Genomic DNA, 23,930 nt, shown 5'->3' with positions numbered 1-23,930 from the left:
GAGCAGGAGAATGGAAGGTAAAAGCAAGTAACACTGAACATGTAAAACTAGTTGTCTGGGTAGAGGGTTAAGAAATTAGGCAAGTATCAGTGCTAAGATTGAGACCTTGAACATATAGTGCATTTTAGGTTGTAGGAGTCTGAGGAGTTTACACTGCAGGCTTTGGTTGTTGGCTAGATGATGGCCATGATGCTCAGTGTAAACTGACCTTTGGGGTCTCGGGTTGTGGTGCTATGGTTGCACTGGAGGTGGGTATAACACCTGAGAAATAGGACTGGCCTGTGCAAAGGGGAGTGTTACAGGAAAGAGGAGATGCTAGTAGTACCAGTATTGCATTGCAGCTGTGCCATTGTGCTGTTGAATTCTGTAAATTCATCAGTCTTAGCAATCTTAGAGATCTGCTTAATTCTTGAATGATTCTGCTGTTAAAAAGTGTGAATTGAAATTGTCCTTTAGTTCACTAGACTTCTGACCTCATTTTATCAAGTTCTTGGTTGTAAGTATTCTAAGGAACAGACAGTTTTAAAATACACTGCCTTTTCTGCTAACATTAATGTACCTGAGGCTGTAATAATGCTATAGTGTTCTAGTCTGTTGTTCTGGCTTAGACAGTTACACTCATATTCGTTTTCATGGCAGTTACGTTGTGAGATGACTTCCATTAAAACTGTTTTTTAACACTGTTTAAAACTTGCTGCAAATGAAAGGTATTAGAGGTGAGCTAGACAAAGCAAATTGGAAAGTACACAGTATGGGCCAAAAAAACCAGACATTTAGATTTTTGTGTCCTGCTGATATGTATATCAGCCTTAAGCTGTGCCAAGGGGAATGTAGTTTGGATATTAGGAAGAAGTTTTTCACTGAAAGAGTGAAAGATAAAGTACTGGAATGGTCTGCCTGGGGAGGTGGTGGAGTCACCATCCCTGGATGTGTTTTAAAATAGACTGGATGTGACACTCAATGCCATGGTTTAGTTGAGGTGTTAGAGCATGGGTTGGACTCTTGGGGATCTCTTCCAACCTAGTAATTCTATGATATATGTGTGTGTATAGTTTTTTTTAATTGTTTTTTTTAGACAACACTTTTTTGATGTGGTGATCCTAAAAGCATTTCATAGATTTGCAGCTAGTGAGAATGTATTTTAATTTCTTTTATCAAGTCAGAGGATGTCAGTTCCTAGAGTAGTTATTACACTCATGTGTCTGCTTTATGTGACCTTAATAATTAAAGTAGTGCAGAATTCGAGTCCTCATGATGCTATGAATATGGCAGCAGAAGAGACATGTTTCTTCATCCCTTTCCTTTGGTTTCCCTATCTGTGGCATGGCAGCAATGATAACTTGTGTTACTAATACTAAACTTTCTGCTGAACAAATAAGCCATGAATTAGTTGTCAGGGATGGGGCAGAGGAGGTGCTGTGGTGAATTCTGACCTGGTAGGATATGTGCATATTCAGATAGCTGCATAAGCTTCTGAAATTGTTGGAAAAATACTCTGGGATTTATTAAGTCTTCCTTGCTGCTAAGAGATGGGTTACTTCTAAGAGCAATTCCCACAGATCTAAATGAATGCTATACCAGAATTCCTGCAATTTTTTGACACCTGGAGAGGATGTGGATAAGTGAGAGTGTAAATGAATATAAATCCTTCAGTAGAGTTGGCAGTTGGTAAGTACTGAGTCTTTGGGTATTCGTACAGCTCTAGAAATTGACAACTGAAATTCACAGAAGCAATTACTTCTTGTCCCATCTTTTATGGAATAATTGAGGTTAATAAGTGACTTTATCTAGTGGAGGTCTTTCAGCTGCCTGTCTGCAGATGAGCATATATTCTAGTTTCTGGCTAGACAGAAGTTTGATGGTATTAGAAAACTTTTCTAATGGGTTAGGCACATGCTGAGAACACAGATCTGCACTTTCAGCCTGTTTAGCATAAGATAGTAATGAAGTAAGTGGCTGACGTCGGTTAGCATGAGTTAGTTTGATCCCTGGTTTAATGTCTGAATAATGTGCTGTATTATTTACCTATTACAGGGTAAGGGAAGGGACTGTTTCTTTGTGTCCCATCTTCCTTCTTTCTGCTAGCTCTGGAAATTGGTATTGTCTAATTGTGTACATATTTTTGGATGGTGATGAAAAGCATTTCTTTTGTTAGCTGTAATGGTTGTAGTTGGCATCTACACAGCTCATGCTTTTGAAAAATGGCTTAATTTTGTTTTACTGAATTTTAGATTTGGTATTCTAGAGTGATCACTTTCCTTCATCTTTCACCTATCCTCTTGCTATGGCCCTGCCCCAAATTACTCCTGATCTTCTAGCAGAATTTACCAAGCACCATTTGATTAATTTGTCCAGGGAAAAAGGTTAGAGAAGACTCACAATAGCATTTGATCTTGAATTTTTGTCAGATAGAATATTCTTTATTTCTTTTTGAGAGTTCATTTCTTTACCATGACATGATCTCCTTCCTTATCTGTAATCACTATAAAAAGATAAAGGAGCTGGTCCCATTCAAAATCTAATTTCATATCCTGTGTTGTGCAGTTCTTTACCTTCTAATTATAGTATGTTAATAAATATTGTTTCTTCATGCTATGTTGTTTGTAGTGCTAAGAAAGAAAAGCTTAAATTGAGAGTATAAATTTTTTCATAAATCCAGGTGGCTTCTTTTTAATATATTTCATGCTATTACATAGGATTTTAACAAGTAAACTGTAATTATGAATCAACAAGGAGTGTCCATGATAATATTTGGCAACCGCCACAGAGCCCTGGTTTTAATCTCTACTTGGCTTTCTGCTTTAGATGGCAGCAATTTATTTGAAATGAGTCTGTTTTGCATACCAGATTTCACCATTCAAAAATAAAGCCTTTTCTGTAGTATGTCTGCTCTGCCTGATCAAGAACTACTCAAAACACCCCAATAAAAAGCATATCCATTAATGAGTGAGAGAAATAAGTCTAGAACTGTCTTTCTGAAGGCCAGATATGTTCTTTTGAGCATTTTTTCTATAACAAGTTAATAAAGTTTAAATTTATTAGCTATTGAAAGTAAGTAAAAAATCCTTTCAGTTGATACAGCTATCATATTAAATATATTATCTTTATGTATAAGATAGTAAAACATCATTCTGCTGTGCTGTGCAAAGTTGGGTTATGGTTATAGGCAACAAAGCATTAAGTAAAATTGGCCAGCAAGGCACTGATACTGGCTAAGGAAAGATTTTGTTCAGGAGATACTTAAAAATGTAGGTACGTGGTTATATTTTCCAATTTCAGATGAGACAGAGGGGCACAGATATTTTCTTGTTTATAGCTTGTAAACTGTCCTATTGTATCTTTTAGAGGTACTCTGAGTATAGCTTCTTAAGAGAATTGTTAAGAGCAAGAAGGAGCTGTCCCTGAAAATTTCTTGAAAAGTTCCTTTGCCACAAGATAAAATTGCAAATTGATGCAAACTGTATATACCTTACCATGGCAAATTTCCACCTTCTCCTGTCCTGTTTCTTGCATAAAAAGGTAACTTTTTTAATGCCCTTCACAGACTGTTTTTTGCTGATCAGTGCTCTCTTTCTCTAGCCAATTAGCTATGGAAATAGTATTAGCTTGGAAAATTTCTGGCTCTATATTCCAGCTCCAGTTGATTTGAAATGGTACAAGCTTAGAAGGGATTTTGCTTTTGGAAGTCAAGCTTCCTAGAGTATGAAGGTACATAATAGAACTTCATGATCTGATTTTTAATGAAATATTCTTTTGTATATTTTGTGTCAACAGTATTTTTTTTTTATATATTCTTTTACTTGTTTTTGTAGCAAAAGAATGTAGCCTGATGAAAGAGAAGATTTTGTCTAGACACATTTTGGTAAAAATATATGCATCTGTAATGTTTGTAGTAGCTTTCAATTCACTGTGCTTGCTTTTTGTTTTGGAGTTTCAGTGTTGGGATGCTTTCAGATAAGTTTTTTGAGGTAAAATTCCTCTTTGGAGAGGAGGCAGTATGCTAAGGAAATAGAAATGGGAATTGGTTACTTTTTAAACTTTTTAATGAACTTGATATTTTCAAACTATTTTTTCCCCTCCGTGCTTCTCTCTTTATTTCATAGGTACATACAATTCTCAGGCTACGGTTAGTAAATTTCTGTCATATTAATTTTAATTTAACATTTTTGTTTGTTGCCAAAACTTGTGTTGACTGTGCAAACAAAACAGGAGGATCCCCAGGCTTAAGATATAACAAGGGATTTAAGCAATTACATGAGTGTTTTCAAAAGAGGCAATAGTGCTTTGGCCATGCTTTGTTTGCTCAAGTGTGAAAGGCAAAGGTCTTTTTAGTATGTTTTTAATTAAAAGATCCTTTCTAATCAGAAAGCTTAACAGTAACTTATGCATAGCAAGTAGCTATGTTTAGTTCTGTTATAGCAAGAAAGGGTGTGTCACGGTTGTTTGACTGACAGAGTTTAAACAATATAGGAAGAGGTAGAATTTTAGAACCCTTTCTCTTGCTGAGGTTTTTCTACTGATGTACAGTATATAAACCAAAATAACTTTCTATCTGATGAAGAAATAAAACCTTAACTAGAAATACCTACCAATCTCTGCATGTGCTAATCTCATCCCACATACAACTGGGACTTCAGAAGAAAGGCCAGGTAAGTATGATGGGCTTTCCAGCCCTTATCTAGCATTTGCCAGATTTCTGATACTTGAACCATCTCTTTGTGGGTTAAAAATTTTAGCAGCAGCCCCAATGTGACTGTGGCAGCAGTCTGTGTGCAGCTGTCTGGGCAGGCAGACTGTGTACCCTGTGCCTAGGCTTTTTAGTGCCTCTTGCTTCTGCCATGCGTGGGTAGAAGGCAAAGGTTTCTGTGACATGCTTCTGACACTTCAGGGGTTTTTGATTTTTTTTGTGGAGACACCTGAAAATAGTAATCTCTTGCTCAGTTTAAGATTTCATTTAGAAGGCAAACTTATACTATATGTACTTGGAGTAATCTGAAAGTTCTTGTCTGCAGTAATGGCATCCCTTCTCAGTGTGTCTCCATCATGGATGTGTTCATTCCAAATGAATTACACAGCTACAGTTCTTTGGGCATAAACTTGAGAAATAAATGGTCTGGATAATGTGAGAGACTTGTCTTGTGCTAGTTAGCCCTTACATAATGTAGCATAAGGATTCTAACGTGAATATTTTTGCTGCATTTCAAAAATACTTAATATTTCAGTAGAAAAAAAAATAAAGTCCAGAATATAAAATGATGTTTATTTTTCTTTCAGAAATACAAGCACATAATAATGCCTACAATGTAAAGGACATACTTGTGTTCAAATCGACAGTGACTATGATGATTGCCATTAAAGAAAAAATGAAAAAAAGAGCAAATATTAAGTGTTCTTTTGATGGCTGATATAATGATGGTGAAACTAGTTTTGTGTCCCTAGTTTCTTGCCCTACTTTTCTTTTTTATTTTTTTTTCAAAGGTACTAGAATTTTTTTCCCAGATGGGCAGTGAGTTACATAGTTGTCTGTTTAGACTGATGTTTGCTGGTGGAGGGTAGTGAGTTCTTGCTAACTTTATACACCATTTATTCTTTATATTGACTTCATATGTTGTGTCATGGACTCTAGCATGTAGACTGACAGAAAGTAATCTAGTGCAAATGAATGTAATGAGTTTACCCTCCTTTTCTTTGTAGCATCATGGCTGACAAACCATCAAAACCAACAAACTCTCCCGAGGGTGCTGCAGCAGGAGAACTAAGTGCTCTGGAGGAGGCCTTTAGAAAATTTGCTGTGCATGGTGATACAAGAGCCACGGGGAAAGAAATGCATGGGAAGAACTGGTCAAAGCTATGTAAGGACTGCCAGATCATAGATGGGAAGAATGTAACAACCACAGATGTTGATATTGTCTTCAGCAAAATCAAGTAAGTTTATTTCAGCCATAATTTCATTGTCTCCCTCCCCTGCCGTCCTCTGATGTTTTGTAGATACTGTCTAAATTTACCTTCTGTTGCTTTTGATGTTGTGAAACACTGACAAAGTCAATCTCTTTCTTGTTCCTTTCTTGCTCGTCTGAAGATACAGCTTTCGGCTTCTGACCTGCTATCTTAAATTGACTTCAGTTTCATAGGTGTTATACTATAAAAGAGTATGATGTGGTCAGGATAAATGCAGGCTATTCCAATAAACTGGACTGCAGTGAGTGCTGTCAATATTTCCTGAAAGATATCTGAATGAATTTAGGATGTCAGGATGATCTTGCCAAAGCTTGGCCTCCGAGGACTGAGGCTAAGGTAGGATGTGTACTAAAAGTCAATATTCTTGTAACAGTTGTGATGTCCAGCACAACACCAGATCAGCTTTGAAGTGTAGGGCCGTACCTGAGTGATGGTGAATATGGGATGGTGACCCTTGGCTGTGATGAATTAGGATTGTCTTGGTCATCTGATCTTATTTTTGTGACTGGAGCTTTAGTGAAACTTTCTCCCTGGTTGAAAATCTAGACAGGCTTAGTCAGAAACTTGTCAACTCTAAGAGAAGATATTAAAGGAAATATGTTAACAAGGAATTAATGTGCTCTGGCATATTCTGTATGAAGCCCCAAATAATTCTTTTATTTTGATTTATGTGTAGAATTGGATTATTTTCACCTTTCATATTTCCCTGGCATCTGATATGATAATCTTGTCTTTTCTGCTTTTTAATCCCACAGTAATTGTTTAAATTGTCTCACATATCATTGTGTTGAGGGACATGCTTTTTAAAGAGGTTTATTAATTGTACTTGGTGCTTCTAGGAACACTTATTTGGCTTGTGCACTCCACTGTTGTGATGTAATGGTGGGAGAACATGCAAACTGCTTTGCTTACAAGGTAGCTGGAAAATCTTGCTACAAGCACTGACAGTTTAGACTGTATGAGAGTGGAGAAAGGCAGAGAAGAAAAGATCCTTAATCTTGAAAGTTGTCCAGTATAACATACATTATTAGAATGATCTTACTTATTTGATTAATTTCTCTCTTTGTTTCTTTTTTCCTCGGGGGTCTTATCTAGATAACTGTAAACACTACATATGCACACTCCCACCCTCTTGGCCTTGTATCAGTCCCTAATTGTATTTTCTTGAAAATTGTGTTAATGGAGTTAGGTATGCCATCAGAGATCTGACATACTTGAAATGGATGTTGAGGCTGTAGGGTTTTGTTTCTTTCTTGATCTATGATATTTTCAAATGTTCTTTGACTTTCATCAGCTTAAAAATTTGTTTTATTATTTCCTGTTTATAAATATAATCTTAGTGCTGCTTTCTCTTGTCAATTCTGAGCTCTTTAGTGACAGCATGACTCCATGATACGGCATAAATAGATGTGCAGCATTAGCAGATATAAAGAAGTATCAGGTTTGGTGACTGTAGGGGCAGAAGGAATCCAGTCCTGTTGCACAGGAAGGAATTGTAAGGTGGCAGGTACCTGAGGCTCTAGGGGAATGTCAGCAAATCCCCTTGGTGCTGTTGAACGCTCCCAGCTCAGCTTGGGAGCTCTTGTCTTGGTCTCTTGAGGGGGAGGGCTAGCTCAGCAGTTTCTCTGATCTCACTCCTGTGTCTGCTGTTAAGTGTTGTCATTTCTCTTGGAAGAGGCATGCCATCTTTTCCTCTATCCAGTTGTCCTGCTTTAACCCCAGCCAGCAGCCAGGCCCCGCGTAGCCGCTCGCTCACTCCTCACCAGCAGCACTGGAGAGAGAATTTAGAGTAAAAATTGGAAAACTCATGGCTTGAGATAAAGACAGTTTAATAGGAAAAGCAAAAGCCATACACACAAGCAAAGCAAGGAATTTATTCACTGCTTCCCATGGGCAGGCAGGTGTTCTGCCGTATCTGGAGAGCAGGGCCCCATCACATGGAGCAAGTTGGGAATGCAAACACCATCACTCCAAATGTCCCCTTCCTCCCTCCACTTTATTTAGTGACCATGATGTCATGTGGTCTGGAATATCCCTCTGGTCAGCTGGGGTCACCTGTCCTGGCCCTGTGTCTCCTCCCAAGCATCTCCACATCCTTGCCAGTGTGGCAGTATGAAAGCAGAAAAGGCCTTGGCTTTGTGCAAGTCCTGTGCAGCAATAACAAAAACATCTCTAAATTATCAACCCTGTGCTCAGCACAAATCAAAAACACAGCCCCATAACAGCTACTGTGAAGAAAATGAACTCTGCATTGGCCAAATCCAGCACTGTAGTATTTTATAGTTTAGTAGATAACTGCATCAAATGCAAAAGTATCTTAGTTTTAATTATTTAATTTTTTGTCTGTTCCTCAACCAGTACATGTACATGCAACATGTATTTTATAAATTCTTCTTTTAAAATTATTTTATTTTTAAATTATATTGCTTAAGTAGCATGTAGGAGCTGAGATTTGCTATCTTTATTAAGAAGGTGTAGTATTTTTCAAATATATGATTTTAGTAGGTATACTTCCACATTTTCTTAGCTGTTGAAGTTTTGTGGGCTTTTAAAATTTTTATTCTTGAATGCATGTGTCTGCAATTCTTTTTAGTCTAGATTGCATTTATTTCACATGTAATATTTTAGGTTTTAACAAGGGAAGATCTAATGGCTGTAAGAACTCAAGTGTTATTAATATGCTTGTAGCTTAGGAAGGTTAAGTGTAAGCTGGGTATACAAGATTTCTTGAGCATGTTCAGACAGCTGTTTTCCTTGCTTTCTCTTTTGCTTCACATTTAACCCTAAGCTCTGGGATAATGATAGATTTGGTAATGCATCAAAGCAGGCATACTCACATAATAAACTCATACTCATTTTTATTTTACAAGCAGTTTTTTCCCTGCAGAGCTGTATGGTTTTATTGACAAACCAAGTTTTTCCCCATCTGTGTTAAATGTAAAACCTTAAATACTATGGAAGACTCTCCAACTCCCTCCAAAAGTGCAAAGTGCAGCTTCCATGCCTCAATAAGAAATCTGCTTATGGTTACCAGAAGGTTTTGTGCTTCAGTCTTGGTTTTGGGCTCTTGAACTAAAGTGTGAACACAAGATTAGCCTCAGCCTGGGATACTTATGATCAGCAAAGTGATGGTTCAGTGGGATGGGGCTGGTGGGTTTTAGCAGTTGTAGGCTAGCCGGGGAATACAGCAATCATTAAAAAAAGTGTTAGGCGTACCCAGCTACAGTTGCCATCTAGCATTGTGTTAGAACTTCTAAACTTATTTTCTGTTGGTTCTATTACTGGGAAGCCACTCTGTGTAGCAGGGTTGTTTTCTAGCAAGCTGTACTTGAGAGTTCATGACAATGGCACATGTTGTTCAGACACTGGAAAATAATTAAACTAATAGAAATGTTCTTTGGATTTATGAGTTACTATGTATAAAATTTGTTGTCTGGCTAACTTTCCCAGCCTTCATTTATTATTTCCAGTAGACACTGGCAAAATAGATAGGAATTAAACGTTGCTGATAGGGTAAAGCAACAAGGAAAATTAATAAGAGACATGTTTACCTAAGAGCTACTGCAAGATAATGTTTTATTTACTGATTGGCAACTTGCTCTGCTCCAGGAGAGATTTTACCTCTGAGGTAATGAACATTTTTGTAGACTTAACACCCCCTCACCACCTCTGCCAAGCCAAGTGAACAAAACTTCTGAAAGTTTTAAATGGTCTGTGATACTTCTTGAAAGCTGGGACCTATGTGTCTGTCTTTCAGAGATTAGTTCATTTAAAGTTAAGTTTAATGTTATAATGGTTGAAGAATTTACATTGAGCCTTTGTTACAGATAAGAAAAGAAGTGTAGAGTGCATGAGGATGTCAGGTAAGACTGAAATGTAATTTGTCTGTTTATCTTGCATAAAAGGCAACTGAAGGCCTTCATGTGAGCACAACATTTATATGTACCTGAGGATAAGAAGAAGAAATAGCCTAATGCAAAGAATCCACAGTAGTAGATACGAAAGCATTATTGCTAGAATTGTATTCTTTGGTAAGGAATCATATGAATTTGATGATTCTCCTCTCCCTCCCCCAAATATTTTTGGTTTAACAGTAATTTGTAGGGTTCCACATGCCCTTCAGATTGGGTGGATTGTAATGTAGGTTTATGTTTGTTAAAATTGTCAGCACAGAAAATGCAAGAAATGAAGCAGTGAAGAATTTTGCAATGGAATTACTTGAAATGAAAAGCTAAACCCCACTTATGAGAGTAGCCACATGTATGAATATTTATGATTTGCATCCCTAGAGAGCAGAGTTAGAACACCTACATTTATGCCAAATATATTACTGCAGTTGGAATGGACTCCGGTTTCTGTAATGGGCAGAAGAGTAAACTTTTATTTTTTAGGTTTAAATAGCATATAATAAAGCCATCTCTTACAATGTTATTAACTTTCCATGCATCCTGCACCTGGAAGAGCAAAGGAAATTGTGAAGAGTGAATGGCGAAAGTTCTACCATGTCTTATGGGATGAAATTGTTAAAAAATGCAGCAATGCCAACAGAAGTGTACATAACTGTAAATGTAAACATGAAGTAACCTTTCTTCTTTGTAATTTCATGGTCAACATTTGGGATGTTGTAGTCCTTTTTTGTATGTACCTTGGACCACATAAAACAATAACACCAGTTACAGGGTAAATTTTAATTTCAAAGCTGGCTATAAAATACCTGCTTGAAGTTATGTAAAAATCCCTTCTGCTTATTGGCACCAGGAAATGACAAAAATGAAGCAACCTCTTCTCAGAAAAAAACGGCTTATGTGATTGTTAAAAATAAAAAGCCTGAAAATACTTCATAGGAAGTGATTTTTTTAACTGGTCCATAAATTCACTGCCATACTTGAAGACAAAGAATAAATCACAGTCATATTCTATGGGAAAGGAAGTTTTCGTAAATTACTGTATCTGAAGTATTTGTGACAGGACCAAAACTAGTACTCCAACTTTTTTTGTTATGATAATATCTTCAATTTTCCTGTGGCTAAGGTTTCTACTAAAATGTAGGAGTTTAGTATAAATATCTTAATAATACCAGATCATTCGAACATTAATTTTTCACATACTATATGAACCATATATAGACATCTTTCTTTTATATTTTTTAATGAAAGGTGAAAATGTAATCTGTGCCTACTGAATTTAGAGCCATACATATGCAGGCATGCAATAGCATTTGAAGATGGATTTTTTCATGACAGTATATTTACATGGAAAAATTCCATGGGCATCTTTTCAGTGGCTGAAACACTTGCCTGTTTTATTGGAAAATTTCTTCATTAACTGTTTCTTTTCTGGTGCTCTTGTGGGGTTCCAAAAGTTAGTAGGCTGTGTGTCTTGTATTTTGCTTGCAGAGTGCAAGTACGGACTTAGTGAATCTTGTTGCCTTAGAGAAAGCAAGGTCATTGGTGACAGAGGAGAAGGGCACTGAAGAGTTCTGCATTTGGTATGAAAAACAACATGTGGCTGCATTCTTCTTATTCCAGCAAGACGGTGAGACACAACAGTCTAAGAACTTCAGGATTTTTGTATTAAGGAAAGCAGAACACCCAAGAATAATAGATGCTACTGAGCTCTGACCAGCATTCCGGCATGTTGCCTTAGGAACTTAAATTTCTTTGTTTACTGAGGGTCAACAACTGCTCTGGGAAATTTGATATGTTAGCTATGCCATACACATACTCCACTTGTTGTATGTAGTTAGCGTGGTAATAGTAATAGCTCCTCTATAAATACCTCTGCTCTTATTTTAGAAGTGTTACCACTCAGCACTGCAAGAGTATGTTTTAAGCACTGCCATAAAGCTGCTAATTCGATGACATTATTAGACAAAAAAATAAAAATATTTCTGTTTACACTGGCATGTTACTATGGTTGCAGGCAGGCCTGGGTGACGTCAGCCCTTGGATCCATTGTGAGCATTTATTTAGGTAGTCATCTCCATGGAAACATTTGTTTGTTTTGATGTTACTATGTGTTAAATTTTAAACAAATTTTTGCGGTTCTATACTGGATTGTTATTGAAGGTTAGTTAAGCTACAGAAGCTTGGTAAATATACCTCACTCCCTGCCCTCTAAAATATTAGTGGTAAAAGATCAAGTGGAAGCATAATTGTCTTCTGAAATTCCATTAGTAGTTCCTGATGTTGCTTTTGACATGTTTTCTTGTTGCTGAGGAAGCCATGTATTCTAAAGGCCATAAAACTCTCCTCCATCTTTTTGAGAAAGGAAGGTTTTGTTCCCATGGAGAATCTTCACAACACACTGTATTGTGCCCTGACTTTTGAGCAGACCCACCCGTGTGCTGTCCTCACTGTTTTGCACACGTGGCTGTTTAGTCTGATTCCCACAGCCTGGATCAGTCAGGTCTCTGCAGGAGTGCTGCCACCTGAGAACAGCTGGACCTTAGTTCACCATGGCTGCAAGACTTGAAATGGGTAATGTTTGCTTTGAGAAGCTGGCAAGAAAACTCTTGGCAAAAATGAGTGCATGCTTTTCCCATTTGTCAACTGCAATATAATTGTTGTATTTTGTTTATTGAGTAAGTATGATGCTTCTTGCTTTCTTATTGTATTTGAAAGGACTAATACTTTCAAAACAAATGTCTATCCATGAGGCTTCTCTGAAGTAAATAGTCTTTAATGGAGATTTTTACTGAAGCCGCTCTTAAATTTTTTGTAGTATTTAAATAGATATGAAGTGATCTTTATATATAAATGAAGCACCTAGTAGTTGCAAGGTGTATTTTACATCCCTACTAGAGACAATCTTTTGATAGTGATGTAGAAAAGGATTTTTGTAATCCTACTTTATGCGTGAAGGAGGCATGACAGTAAATGTTTGTATTTTAATATGTTTGCATCAGGAAATAATTTTTAAGTGGATATAGAGCAATATGCAGAGCAAAATCTTTTTTGGTAAATCTCAGGCAAATTTTGAATTGTGGATTTTTGGATAGAAATGTAGGTAAGTTTCAACAGAAAGTGTTCTTTTTGCCATGTCTATATTTTAATTGAGATAAAGATACAATTGCCTTTCTTGCCTAAAGAACCAAATGTAGCATTGCCATTTGCACTTTACCCTTCAAAAGCTTTTTATTTAAAAAAACAAAGCAGCTCTTCTCCTTCTGCCAGCAGGCATTAGTTCTAAAACATGATTGCATATGAGAAGGTGGTTTTAAATTCACTTGCTGTAACACAGGCTTGTTTTGTGCAAGTATCATGGGTATATTTTGTACCTGTAAAGTTTTTTGGGGATTAGAATTTTAAAAACACCATTTTGCAGAAGCAGACATCACATGAAAACCTGTAGATATGGTGGTGAGTGATTCATTTCCCAGCTGATATGGAATGCTGCATGATGTCATACACAGTACTATATAAAGCAGCTTGCTTGGCATTTGCCACACTTTGTGGCCTATTCCACTTGTGTGATACAAGAACTTCTACCAGCTTAAAGTAGAAGTCAGTTGTTGTTTTAGGGGTTTTTTTGGTTTTTTGCAGGTCAGTCTATTGCATCATAATTTAAAACTACCTGCTTTTCATTTATAAAAGCATCTATGTGAAATCTGCCTTAGTTTTACTGACTGAATAAACTAAGTAACAAATAAGTATTTTCCAAATAGTTAAATATCAATTTTGATTTAATGGATTGAAGTTGAAGATGATTAAGATGTAGAGGACAAGGCAGCCTTGTCTGCAGCAACCAGCATTGTAAAGTTCAAGATCCTGAGAGGAATGATCAAGATTAACAACAGAATTACAAACCTGAACTTCAGAAGGGCACATCTTGGCCTCTTCATTTTCTCTCTTGAAACTGCCCTGGAGAGTAGAGGTGTCCAGGAGAGCTGGTTGGTCTTCAAGGCAGCTTCTTCAGAGTGTAAGAGTGTTTCATTCCTGTGTTCAGGAAGTTGGGCAGGCATGGCAACAGGTTGGCAAGAGTAAACATGGAGCTTCTGACTGGGCTGGACCACGAGAAGGAGCTACACAAGAGACAGAAGCAGGGAGAGGCTTTATGGGAGGAATACAGCCCATGCATGAAGAAACAGAGTGAGGAAAGTTCAGGCCAACCAGCATAACGTCAGTCCCTGGGGAGGTTATGAAGTAAACCCTTTAGGAAGTCCTTTTTCAACTCAGATAGGACAAGAAGGTGATTTGGAGCAACCAGCATGGATTTGCCAAGGACGAGTTGTGCCTGATTGATATCATTGCTTTCTCTGATGAAATGACTGGCACTGTGGGTTAAAGGGATGTAGTTAGTATACATTGATATGGAAGGACTTGGCCCCAGTCACATCATCACCAAATTGGTGAGGCATGGGCTGAAGAGTGGGCCAGCATCTGGGAGGCAGCTCTGGAGGTGGTGATGGTGTCAGTGTCATAGTTTAACCCCAACTGGAAAATAAGCCCCATGGAGTCATTCTGTTTCCACCACCAGTGGGATGGAGGAGAATAGAAGGATAAGAGTGAGAAAACTCATGGGTTGAGTAAAAACAGTTAAATAGGAAAAACAAAAACCACTCGCACAAGCAAAGCAAACCAAGGAAGTAATTTGCCCCTTCCCATGGGCAGGCAGATGTTCAGCCATGCCCAAAAAAGCAGGGCTCCATATGCAGAATAGTGACTTTAAAAGATCATCACTCTGAATATCCTCCACTTCCTCATTCCCAATGCTTGCATAGTGAGCATGATGTCATATGATGTGGAATATATCATGGGTCAGGTGGGTCAGCTGTCCTGGCTGTACCCCTTCCCAAATCCCTGCATAACCCCAGCCTCCTTGCTGGGGGAGCAGTGGGAGAAGCAGAAAAGGCCTTGAAGCTGTTTAAGTGCTGCTCAGCAATAACAAAAACATCTCTATTGTCAACACTGTTTTCAGCACAAATCCAACATACCACTTCATACTAGTCACTGTGAAAAAAATTAGCTCTACTCCAGGCAAAACCAGCACAGATGGGAAACTTCTGAAGGTGAGGTGACAGTAGTCCATGCAGTGAGTGTGACTTGTGACAGCGAGGAAGGATAGCCACATCCAGGGCTGTGTGAGTGAGTGTGTGGCCAGCAGGTCTGGGCAAGTGATCCTTCCTTTCAGCTTGGACTTGTAAGACTGTGTTGGGAGTGCTGTGCCCAGTCTGGGGCTCCCCTGTGCAGGAATTAGACTGATACACTGGAACAGGCCTGGTGCAGGGCCACCAAGATGATCAGGGGGCTGATTGTGGTACATGGTGACCTGTGGAATAAATACAGGTTTCTTTGTGCTCCTGTATTTAACTTCATGTTCTGAAGTTAGAGTAGAAATTTCATAGGGAAAAAAGTATGTGTTGTATGGATGTTGTTTACTCCTAAAAGTAAATGTGATCTAAAAATCCTTCATCTTGGAAAGAGGATTAATATACTATATATGTTGTAATCAGATATATTTAATCTCCCTATGTGTGTAAAAGTACCAAAAGAATTTAGATGTAGTCTGCTTGGGATGTGATGTTTGTGAATGGAAGTGTGCTGCGTCTGACGTGGTGTTTATCATTCTTCAACCTTTTTGTTTGTCTTTCCTTAAAAAATCAACAGGGGCTTGACTTGGAAGAGCCTAATTGATGTATTCTTTCTGTTATGGAGATGTTTAGGAGGGCTTTTTTATAACTGAATTGGAACAAGTTTCATTAAAGACTGGATATTAAATCCTCACCAGGATTAGTTAAAATGGTGTCACTTTCTGGGATTATTGAAGGGGAGTTGCTTATTCTTTTCTCTTGTATGGGTGTGTCTGTACATGTTCTAAACCAAAGAAACATAAATAAAATCAAAATTTTATTTGAAGCTTGATGTCTATTTCTGCAGACTTTTAGTGCATGTGCATGTATTCCCATGGATTTAAAAACTATTAGTAATTAAAAACAAAAAGTAAATACAATTTTGGTAGGGAGTTCTGGTACTCACACCCCTTTCCCTTTGAAATTCTTTTTCCATGTTATAGTGATTTTTTCATTTCTCATTTTTACAAAACTTGTGACTATTACCAGCAGATCAATTTTCAAAACCTTGCTGAGAGTATGAATGTTGGTGCTGATTCTGCAGGCTCTCAGAATATCTTAATTGCATAAGGAAATCTAAATCTCCATGGCAACTTTTTCTAGGAAGGTGTGCTGTTAGATAGTGAAGTTTCATGGTTGAAGGAGCAAATGTGGGAAAGCATTCAGCAAGGAAAGCTGACTGCAGCTGACAAGGTAGCCAGGAGTAGTGTGGCTAAGGTGTTGTACCCTTGTGGGGAGGAGTAACAAGAGCAGCTCCTCTACTGCCTGTCATGTCACCCTTGTTTTTGGCAGCACAGGCACTGCTAGCATTGATTGCTGGAAAGACACAGTCAGTCCCTCAGGCAGGCAGGGACTGTTTCTGTGCAAAATGTGCAAATGGACATTGTTAATTCAGGAAAGAAAGCAATCAGGAGCCCCTACTGCAGGGTTTTGCATCATTAAGTTTGTGCCTAGGCTGTGGAGCAGCTTTAAATCAAACCCGAATCTTTGTCGGTGATGGTGAGCGGTGGAAAATACCTTGAGGCAAAGTTGTTTTAGTGGAGCCAAGAGTTCATTGTGAAAGCGAGGGCACTCACGGTGTCTGTTTTGAGCATGTGATATTCCTGAAGTCCAGCAGGTTTTCTCAGTGCTGTTCCTTCCCGGGAATGGGTTCTGGAGAGCCATTTGGGGCTGGTGCCATGCTGTGTGCAGAGGCGCCCAGCACAGAGCTCCCGCAGGCTCTGCCAGGGGCTGTGGTGCTGCACAGGTGAGCCCTGTGCAGCTGCAGGAGCGTGGTGCTGCCCTGCCTGCTCGTGGGGCCTTTGCACTGTGCCAGGTGCCAAGCTTTTGGGGCATTTGCTTGGGTTTTGAACCGTGAGCTTTGTAGAAGGGATGGTAAGGAAGTGAGGGGCGCTGCCTTGGCAGCACTGAATGATCTTTCCTCTTCTTTGCCTCAACTTTGCTCTGGAAGGAAAAGTCCTGAAAGTATGGGAAATCTTCCAGTCTCACACTGTTAGCTTAATTTTATGATGATGGTACTAGCTTCACAAGATGCTTCTAGCCTTTTGGCACAGAATTTGATTTTATGGGGACTTTTAAGTCCATAAAATTCATACCGTTTTCCTGCTGCAAAGAAGCCAAGCCAGTGCAGCTGCAGAGCTTTCAGTGGATATTTTTTTTCTTCAGTAAACTGCTATATACTTCTGTTACCTTATTTCCATGATTGTGACACTAGGATGCTCAGAACAGCAAAAAGGTTTCTAGAGTGCTCTTTTTTAAGACAGAAATGTAGAAGACTCTAAAGAAAAGGACAAGCCACCACCATCATCTGGTGAGCAGGAGCTAGTACATCTGTTTGTCTCGTCTGATACAGGAGAGCATTGTACCACTTGGTGCCATTTGTGATCATGGGCATCAGCAGCTGCAGAACACTGGTGATCTTTGGCACCAGGCTGTGACTCTCATGACACATGACAGCACTTGCTTCATTGCCCAGATGTCTTGGGTCTTTATTATATGCCCTTCAGTTGCAAATATTGTTTAAAAGTTAAAATAAGCTAACAAATAGTTATTGTACTGTCAATATGATTTTTTAATGGTATGTAGAAGATGCAACTGATAGCTTTTATATAATTATAATTGTGTACAAGAGAAGTTATTTTTCTTGCAGCTAACAACAGATAATAAATACAGTGATGCTGTAACACAACACTATTTCATGACAGCACAACTGAAAAATTTGTGTGAGAAAACAAAATAGGACTGTGCTTTTTGTCTGGAATCTATCTCAGTTATACAGGATCTCCAGATACACTCATTGCAATTCCCAGAGCAGTACCAGTTAACTCTGGCTTTAGCTACTTTGTGCTGTTCGAGGTATTACTCTTTGTGGGGTGGTGTTTCTGAAACTTCTGAATGGAACCAACAGTGCTGAGTATGGAGGGTTTATCTGACCTGGACCAGTGTGAGAGCAATACAGGAAGCTACTGAGAAGAGGATCATAGAGTAGAGGGTTCTTACACCTTATCTTATGTGGTCAGTATTTCACAAAAAGGTGTTATGTGTTTACTTCTGCTAGAACAAGCCTCTGTGGTACGGGCTGCCTTAGAAGTGATGACTGCAGTATATACCATCAGCTCTCCCATCACTTCCTCTGCACAGCAGCTGCTGCTGCTGCTGCACACTAAGATAGTTCATGTTACTAAGGGAATACAAGGAGCCCTATTTTGCTACTCCTGTTTGGGCTGCCTTCCTGTGTTGCAATTTGAAACAATTTGAAAGGTAGTGAGTAACCTTTCTTCCACATTTAGGCTGTTTACGTTTTCCTCCTGTCATGGATGCTGTATGGAAATAGATGCCTGGGGCATTTGTAATCCAAGTGGAGATCAGCATGTGTCAAACTGTTTGCATTTCGCTTGGTGCCAACAGAAGGTTTTGTAGGTTTCTAAGCACTGTGCATTGATTAGTGTTTTCAGCTCTACAAGAGGGTTTCTAGGGAGAATGTTTTATTTGGTTGTTTTGGCACCATTTTATTTTCAGCAAAACATTTAACAGGTGAGCTGGTGTTCTTAAAAGAGCCTAGGAAAAATAATTTTTAAAAAGGGAGTAATTTGGCATTTATAGCTAATAGCATTAAGCTTCTTTTAGTCTAAAGAGCTTTTTAGGTTGAGAGATAGGTTTCAAGTCTAACAGAACAATATGAGAAGGTACAGAAAGATAGTTATAGTAAAAGAAGATACATCCCTCAATCAGAAGCTGATAGCCACTCTATTAGATGATTGTCCTGTGTTTATCCATAAATAAAGAATTATTAATTCTAGATGTCAGGTGAAAATGGTGGTGAACTAACTGTCCATGAGATTTGAGTTCAGGACATTTTTAATGATAGAGATAATGAGTGGTGTGAATGCAAATCTAAAATTGATGACTGTAATCTGATGAAAAGTTTTTTGTTCTCAGTAAGTCTTGGTACTAGTTTAAAAAAAAACCAATTAAGAATATTCAATTTAGTAGATCCTTTAGAGAGCCAGTGTATTTGCCATGTGTTTCAGCAGTTCTTTCTTTATTAAAAAAACATAAGTATCATTATTTTCTCTCAAGACTTCATAGTAAAATCAAATATAAATTATTTCCTTACCTTTACAGAAAAGCTGGAGCTCTGCTGTCCTCTTCCAGACAGGCTGCTTTTCTTTCATCACTTCACCTCAGCTGAGAGTAATGGGAGAGCTGTACATTATTCTGAAGTGGATGCTGTAGCTGGAAAATCTGAACTAAAATGCACAGAACTAGTCTGAAATTTTTTTTTTATTATTTTTTCAAGACAACAGACTGTGGCCTCTTGGGACTCCTCTAACCAGATGTAGAAAGCTATAGAGAAAGCAGTCAAATAAGCTGCTTGGTTTTCCTTCTTCTGTTCTGAATGGGTTCAATTTTCTGTGCTGATTTAACACTCTGGTTTTGAGTCTGGTTTGCAAATCCAGCTGACTGCAGCTTCAGTCAACACTGGCCATTTTGAACAAGTTTGAAAATTCCTTTCTTGATGTGGTTTTGTGTTCTTTGCCCAACAACACAATATCTCATGGATGCTTGGAAGATTGTTCCTTTTATTTCCCTTTCAGATGCTACACTGTGTCACCCAGTCATTGGATTGTTCCTTTCATTTCCCTTTCAGATGCTACACTGTGTCACCCAGTCATTGGCTTCCATGTCTTCCAGTACTAATCTGTGAAAGCCATAGTACAGGTGGACAGTGAAGTTATGGGAACCTGAGGCAAACACCAGAGGCATATAAGAGCAGTCAGACTTAAGGATTGCCTGTGGAGAGCTGGACTTCTTTAGTGTCAGGGGCATTGACTTGATGTTATCTAACATGACATTTGCTCTTTTTGGAAGTTTTTCAACTCCATTTGTTAAAGCTTTAAGATAAAGAAGATGTCAAGACGTACTTTCTGGAGACAGTTACCCAAATAACTTAGGCCAAGTGTTGATGAGATTTCTGTATGTGCTTGCCCCAGGTGTGATCTCTTCATCTTGAGAGAAGTTGTTTGCTGAAGAGGGCAGTTTCTGCAACATACATAGTGATTTTTAATGGAGATATAGTATGGACTGACCTCTCAACAGCATTGTTAATTGTCATATGCTGTTGTCTTAAGAAAATGAAGCATATAGAGTGTACATGATTTGCATGTACTCAGAAGATTTCTGGCCAGAATTTCTGCTTGTCATCTTTGTTGAACTCCATTTGAAAATCTGGAGGGTTTTTTGAGTTTTCAAGTGTCAGAGGATTTGGCTTCTAATTCTTCTAAAGGTGTGGACACCCTATGAGTGCTGCAGGTTAGAAAGACATAAAGACTTAGTAGTTTTTGTAGCTGTGATCTCAGAGCTTTGCTGATGTGTAGGTATAGGGTACTCTGTAGGTGTAAGATGAGATATTCAGGAGTGCATAAAACTTGCTTTGATTATGTTCTACCCTGTCAGGCTTGGTTAAGTAATTGAAGGAGAGCATTAGCCTGAAATATTTGCTGTTGAATTCCTACTGGTTTTGCTGTCCTTACTATGAGACATTAAATAACCATAAATACATAATCAAGAACTTAAGCTAGTTTAAATTGACTACTTGTATAATGTAGAGGTTCATTTAATAAAAAAGACCAACATGTAAACCTGCAAAGATGTTTGTCAGTTTTGCGTTTTGGGAGGTTTCAGAGGCTGGTACATGCAGCACAAGACATAGGGCTGAACTGTTTGTACATGTGTACATGGCATTGTTAGTCTATTGGTTTTGTACCATCCTCGTTTCTTGCAAGAGCCAGTTTGCTTTGTGCTTCATAGGTTGTAATGATATACTTGACTTGCTTATGAATGGCATCTACCTTATTGGCAATACTGATGGAGGATGAGACCCTATATGTTGAGTTAAATCCCATGGAAATTCATCAGTGTGAATTCAGAAGATTTTGTACCACAAATAAGTTAATATAGGCCTGGAAAGTAAGACAGTTTTCTGACATGCATTAGAATAAGAGCACAAAAGTCTAATACTGATTGTACCATTAACTCTCCACTCTTTAGAAAACTTGCCCTTCTATACAGAACATTGTGGGAATAGATACATTGAATATTCTTGCACCAACATGTCAGTGGATGACAGTTTGGAGGAATACTTTGTTGCTTCTGCTGTTGAAATCAGAGGCTTTGAAGTAAACAGTTTCAGAATTGAGATAGTAATCCAGGGGAAATGGACCTGAAGCTTCATTTATGAATGTAAGTAACTGAGAGCTGCTGGAGATTGCTAGTGTTAGAATGTACTAATTTGTGTTTGTGGATGAAAGTATCCTATTGTACAAAGCAAAGATCAAGAGGGCAGGAAATCTTAATGAAGAAAGGTATACAGCCAGTGTTGGGAAAGATAAGGTAAGGTGTTGGTAGGTAAGGTGTTGGTCTAAATAAGTCACAGATTTCCAAAAGAGTATATGCTTGCTCTTTTATAGTCTCCTCTCTGCTTTCACAATTCATTCCAGCATCTCGGAGTCTTCCAAATTGTTCCTTATCATTTTGGTTTGTGAAGATGATATCTGTAACTATGTGGATAGACCTCAGTTTATTGTAAACTTTTGCATGTTTTAAATAGAGAAGTGCCATGTAAAGGAAAAAAATAACTGTATTGGTATCAACTGTCATAATTTTCTGCCTTTGTTTTGGATTGGTTTCAGATGCACATGAGTCAGCTGTAAAGACTGATACACAGATCTTTAATCCAGGGGAGGTGATAGATCCCCATATGGAATTTGGTCACTCTCTGTTTATAGCTTTCACAAAGTGCCAAGACATTACTGGCATGGACTGTTCTGCAGATTCTGTGGCACAACTGAGAGTTCCATTTGGAAAATGTGTTCCTCTCTCTGGACATAGAGGATCTCACCCAAGGAGTCAAAATGGCTTCTTTCTGAAGCTGGATGTAGCTTTATTGTAACTACTTGTTTGGCAGGCTTTCTCTTTCTCTGGAGTTGGGGTCTTTTTGTCAGGAGATGGATAAAACTGTGTACTTTGCCTGTGTTGAATTTTTGTGGTCTCTGAGCTCACAGGCATGCCCTAATTACTTGTGAGGTGTATTGGGGCTTCCAACAGTTGTTGATTATGATCAGTAGGGGGATCTTCATTCAGATTGAGAGTTACATTGTCCATTGCAGCAGCCTTTGTGCTGAGATGGAAAATGCTTGGGGATTGCTTTTGAGGTGTACAAAGTAAGTGGTCAGATGCATTACCTATTTTTTCCCTAAGCTGTGCAAAGGTAGATATCTATCTCCATAAAATAAGGTAAGGAGAAATGATAAAGGTATAGCAGAAGAACTTATTAAAGAATATTCTCTGCAATGGCAATAGCAGACATGGAACTGGTTTGTGGATCTGTAGTGGAAACGAGGCGCTCTCATGTGTAAATGTTACAGGGTTTTTTTGCTCCTCTATAATTTAGCCTTAACATTTCTCATCTGCAGTTTGCAAAGTATCTTCAGGTGGATACCTCTTCAAGTTCTCTCCTGCTCTCCTTTGTAAGCTGTTTGAGAGACTGTTGTGGCCACAGTCTACCTATTCTTCTGTCTTGCATTTTGTTTTGTAAAATGAGAATGCTGCCAATGCAGACAATTGCATCTCTAGTTGCTGTTTCAGAAGACATGAAGATAAGGAGGGCATGGGGAGCAGGACATCACTGTGAATGTTATTGTTTTAACATTGAGTGAAATCTCCTTTGAAAGAAGCAGACGTGGAATGCGAAATTTTCCAAGACTGGGGACTGTATATTTAGAGTTTTGCTGTGACCATCCAATTTTCACTTTCATATGGGAAGGCAAGCTTCCAGTAGGGGAGAAATGTGTAGTTTTTTCATTATTTTTATTATAGTTCTTGTTTTCTTTGAAAGAGATAATGTCTGGTTTCTGTTCTGTACATAACTACAGACTGGATTCTCTTCTTGGAGGTCGTGATTTGGTCCTTGGCTGTCAGTTATGGCAAACAGTTTTGTGGCTTTCTCTGCATGTGACCTATGGATATGGACTAATACTGTAGTTAGTTTCTCTTTTTTCATTTGGTGTGTCATTCTTGGTTTCATGCCTTTCTATCTCCAACCATGGTCAATGACTCTCACACACTGAGATCGTGCTGGCGTCAGTTAACGCCAGCTGTCTATTTTTAATGCTGCACCTTCTCATATTGCCAGTAAAAAAATTTAGCATATATACATACATCCGTGTTTTCTCTCTGTCATCAGGATCACTGAAACAACCTCTCCCACAAACACGTACTTTTTTACTTTTTTACAGAGAGTTCACTATCACTGAGCTGTCACTGTGTTGAGAAATTGTTTTCGTGGTTAAATGTGAATTTACATGGCAAACAATCCAACTCTGTGAAATCATTTGAAAAACTGGAATGGTGCTGTTGTAAAACCATGTGACAATGATTCTTTCTTATTGAGACAATCTGATAAAATTCTTGGTTTTAAATTCTGTATAATTAAAAGAAAATTTCACCTTGGATTAGAGGACTGCTGCTCTGGCTTCCATAGTTTCATTTAGTAAGCAATGAGTTGCTTATTGCTGAGCTTGTCTGCTGAGCTGGCTGCAGTTCCCAAATATATGAAGCTGTGTTGCTTTGTTTAAATTATGTTTCAGAAATAACTATGCCAAACTATTTTTGAAAAATATATTTCTTTCTTACAGTATGAAATGGTATTGTACCTTTCTCACAAAAAAACTCACTGAAAAGCAGTCTGCAACTGGAAATATTTACTTGGAGGGTAGGGAGCAATGTCCTGGAGTGCTTCAGCTATGAGATGGTGTTTTCTGAAATACAAGTGAACTTGCTGTATCCTGGTGCAGTATGGTGATTAACAAACAGCTGCCATCCCTGAACAGTAGAGTGAATA

The 23,930-nt window shown here is 38.3% G+C and overlaps 1 protein-coding gene across 1 annotated transcript in view; it reads left to right on the top strand.

Annotated features, from left to right (window-relative positions):
- TPPP (tubulin polymerization promoting protein) overlaps positions 1 to 23,930 on the top strand; it is a 61,732-nt gene that overhangs the window by 7,190 nt on the left and 30,612 nt on the right. The window contains exon 2 of the mRNA XM_079301306.1: positions 5,695 to 5,925. Within this exon, the coding sequence (XP_079157432.1) occupies positions 5,699 to 5,925 (227 nt within the window). The 5' untranslated portion in view covers positions 5,695 to 5,698. The remainder of the gene's footprint in view (positions 1 to 5,694; positions 5,926 to 23,930) is intronic.

This window comes from Erithacus rubecula (genome assembly GCF_903797595.1).
Source record: "Erithacus rubecula genome assembly, chromosome: 3".
NCBI lineage: Eukaryota > Metazoa > Chordata > Aves > Passeriformes > Muscicapidae > Erithacus > Erithacus rubecula.
The sequence above is the reverse complement of the archived record's forward strand: the minus strand, read 5'-3'. Positions and strand labels throughout refer to the sequence as shown.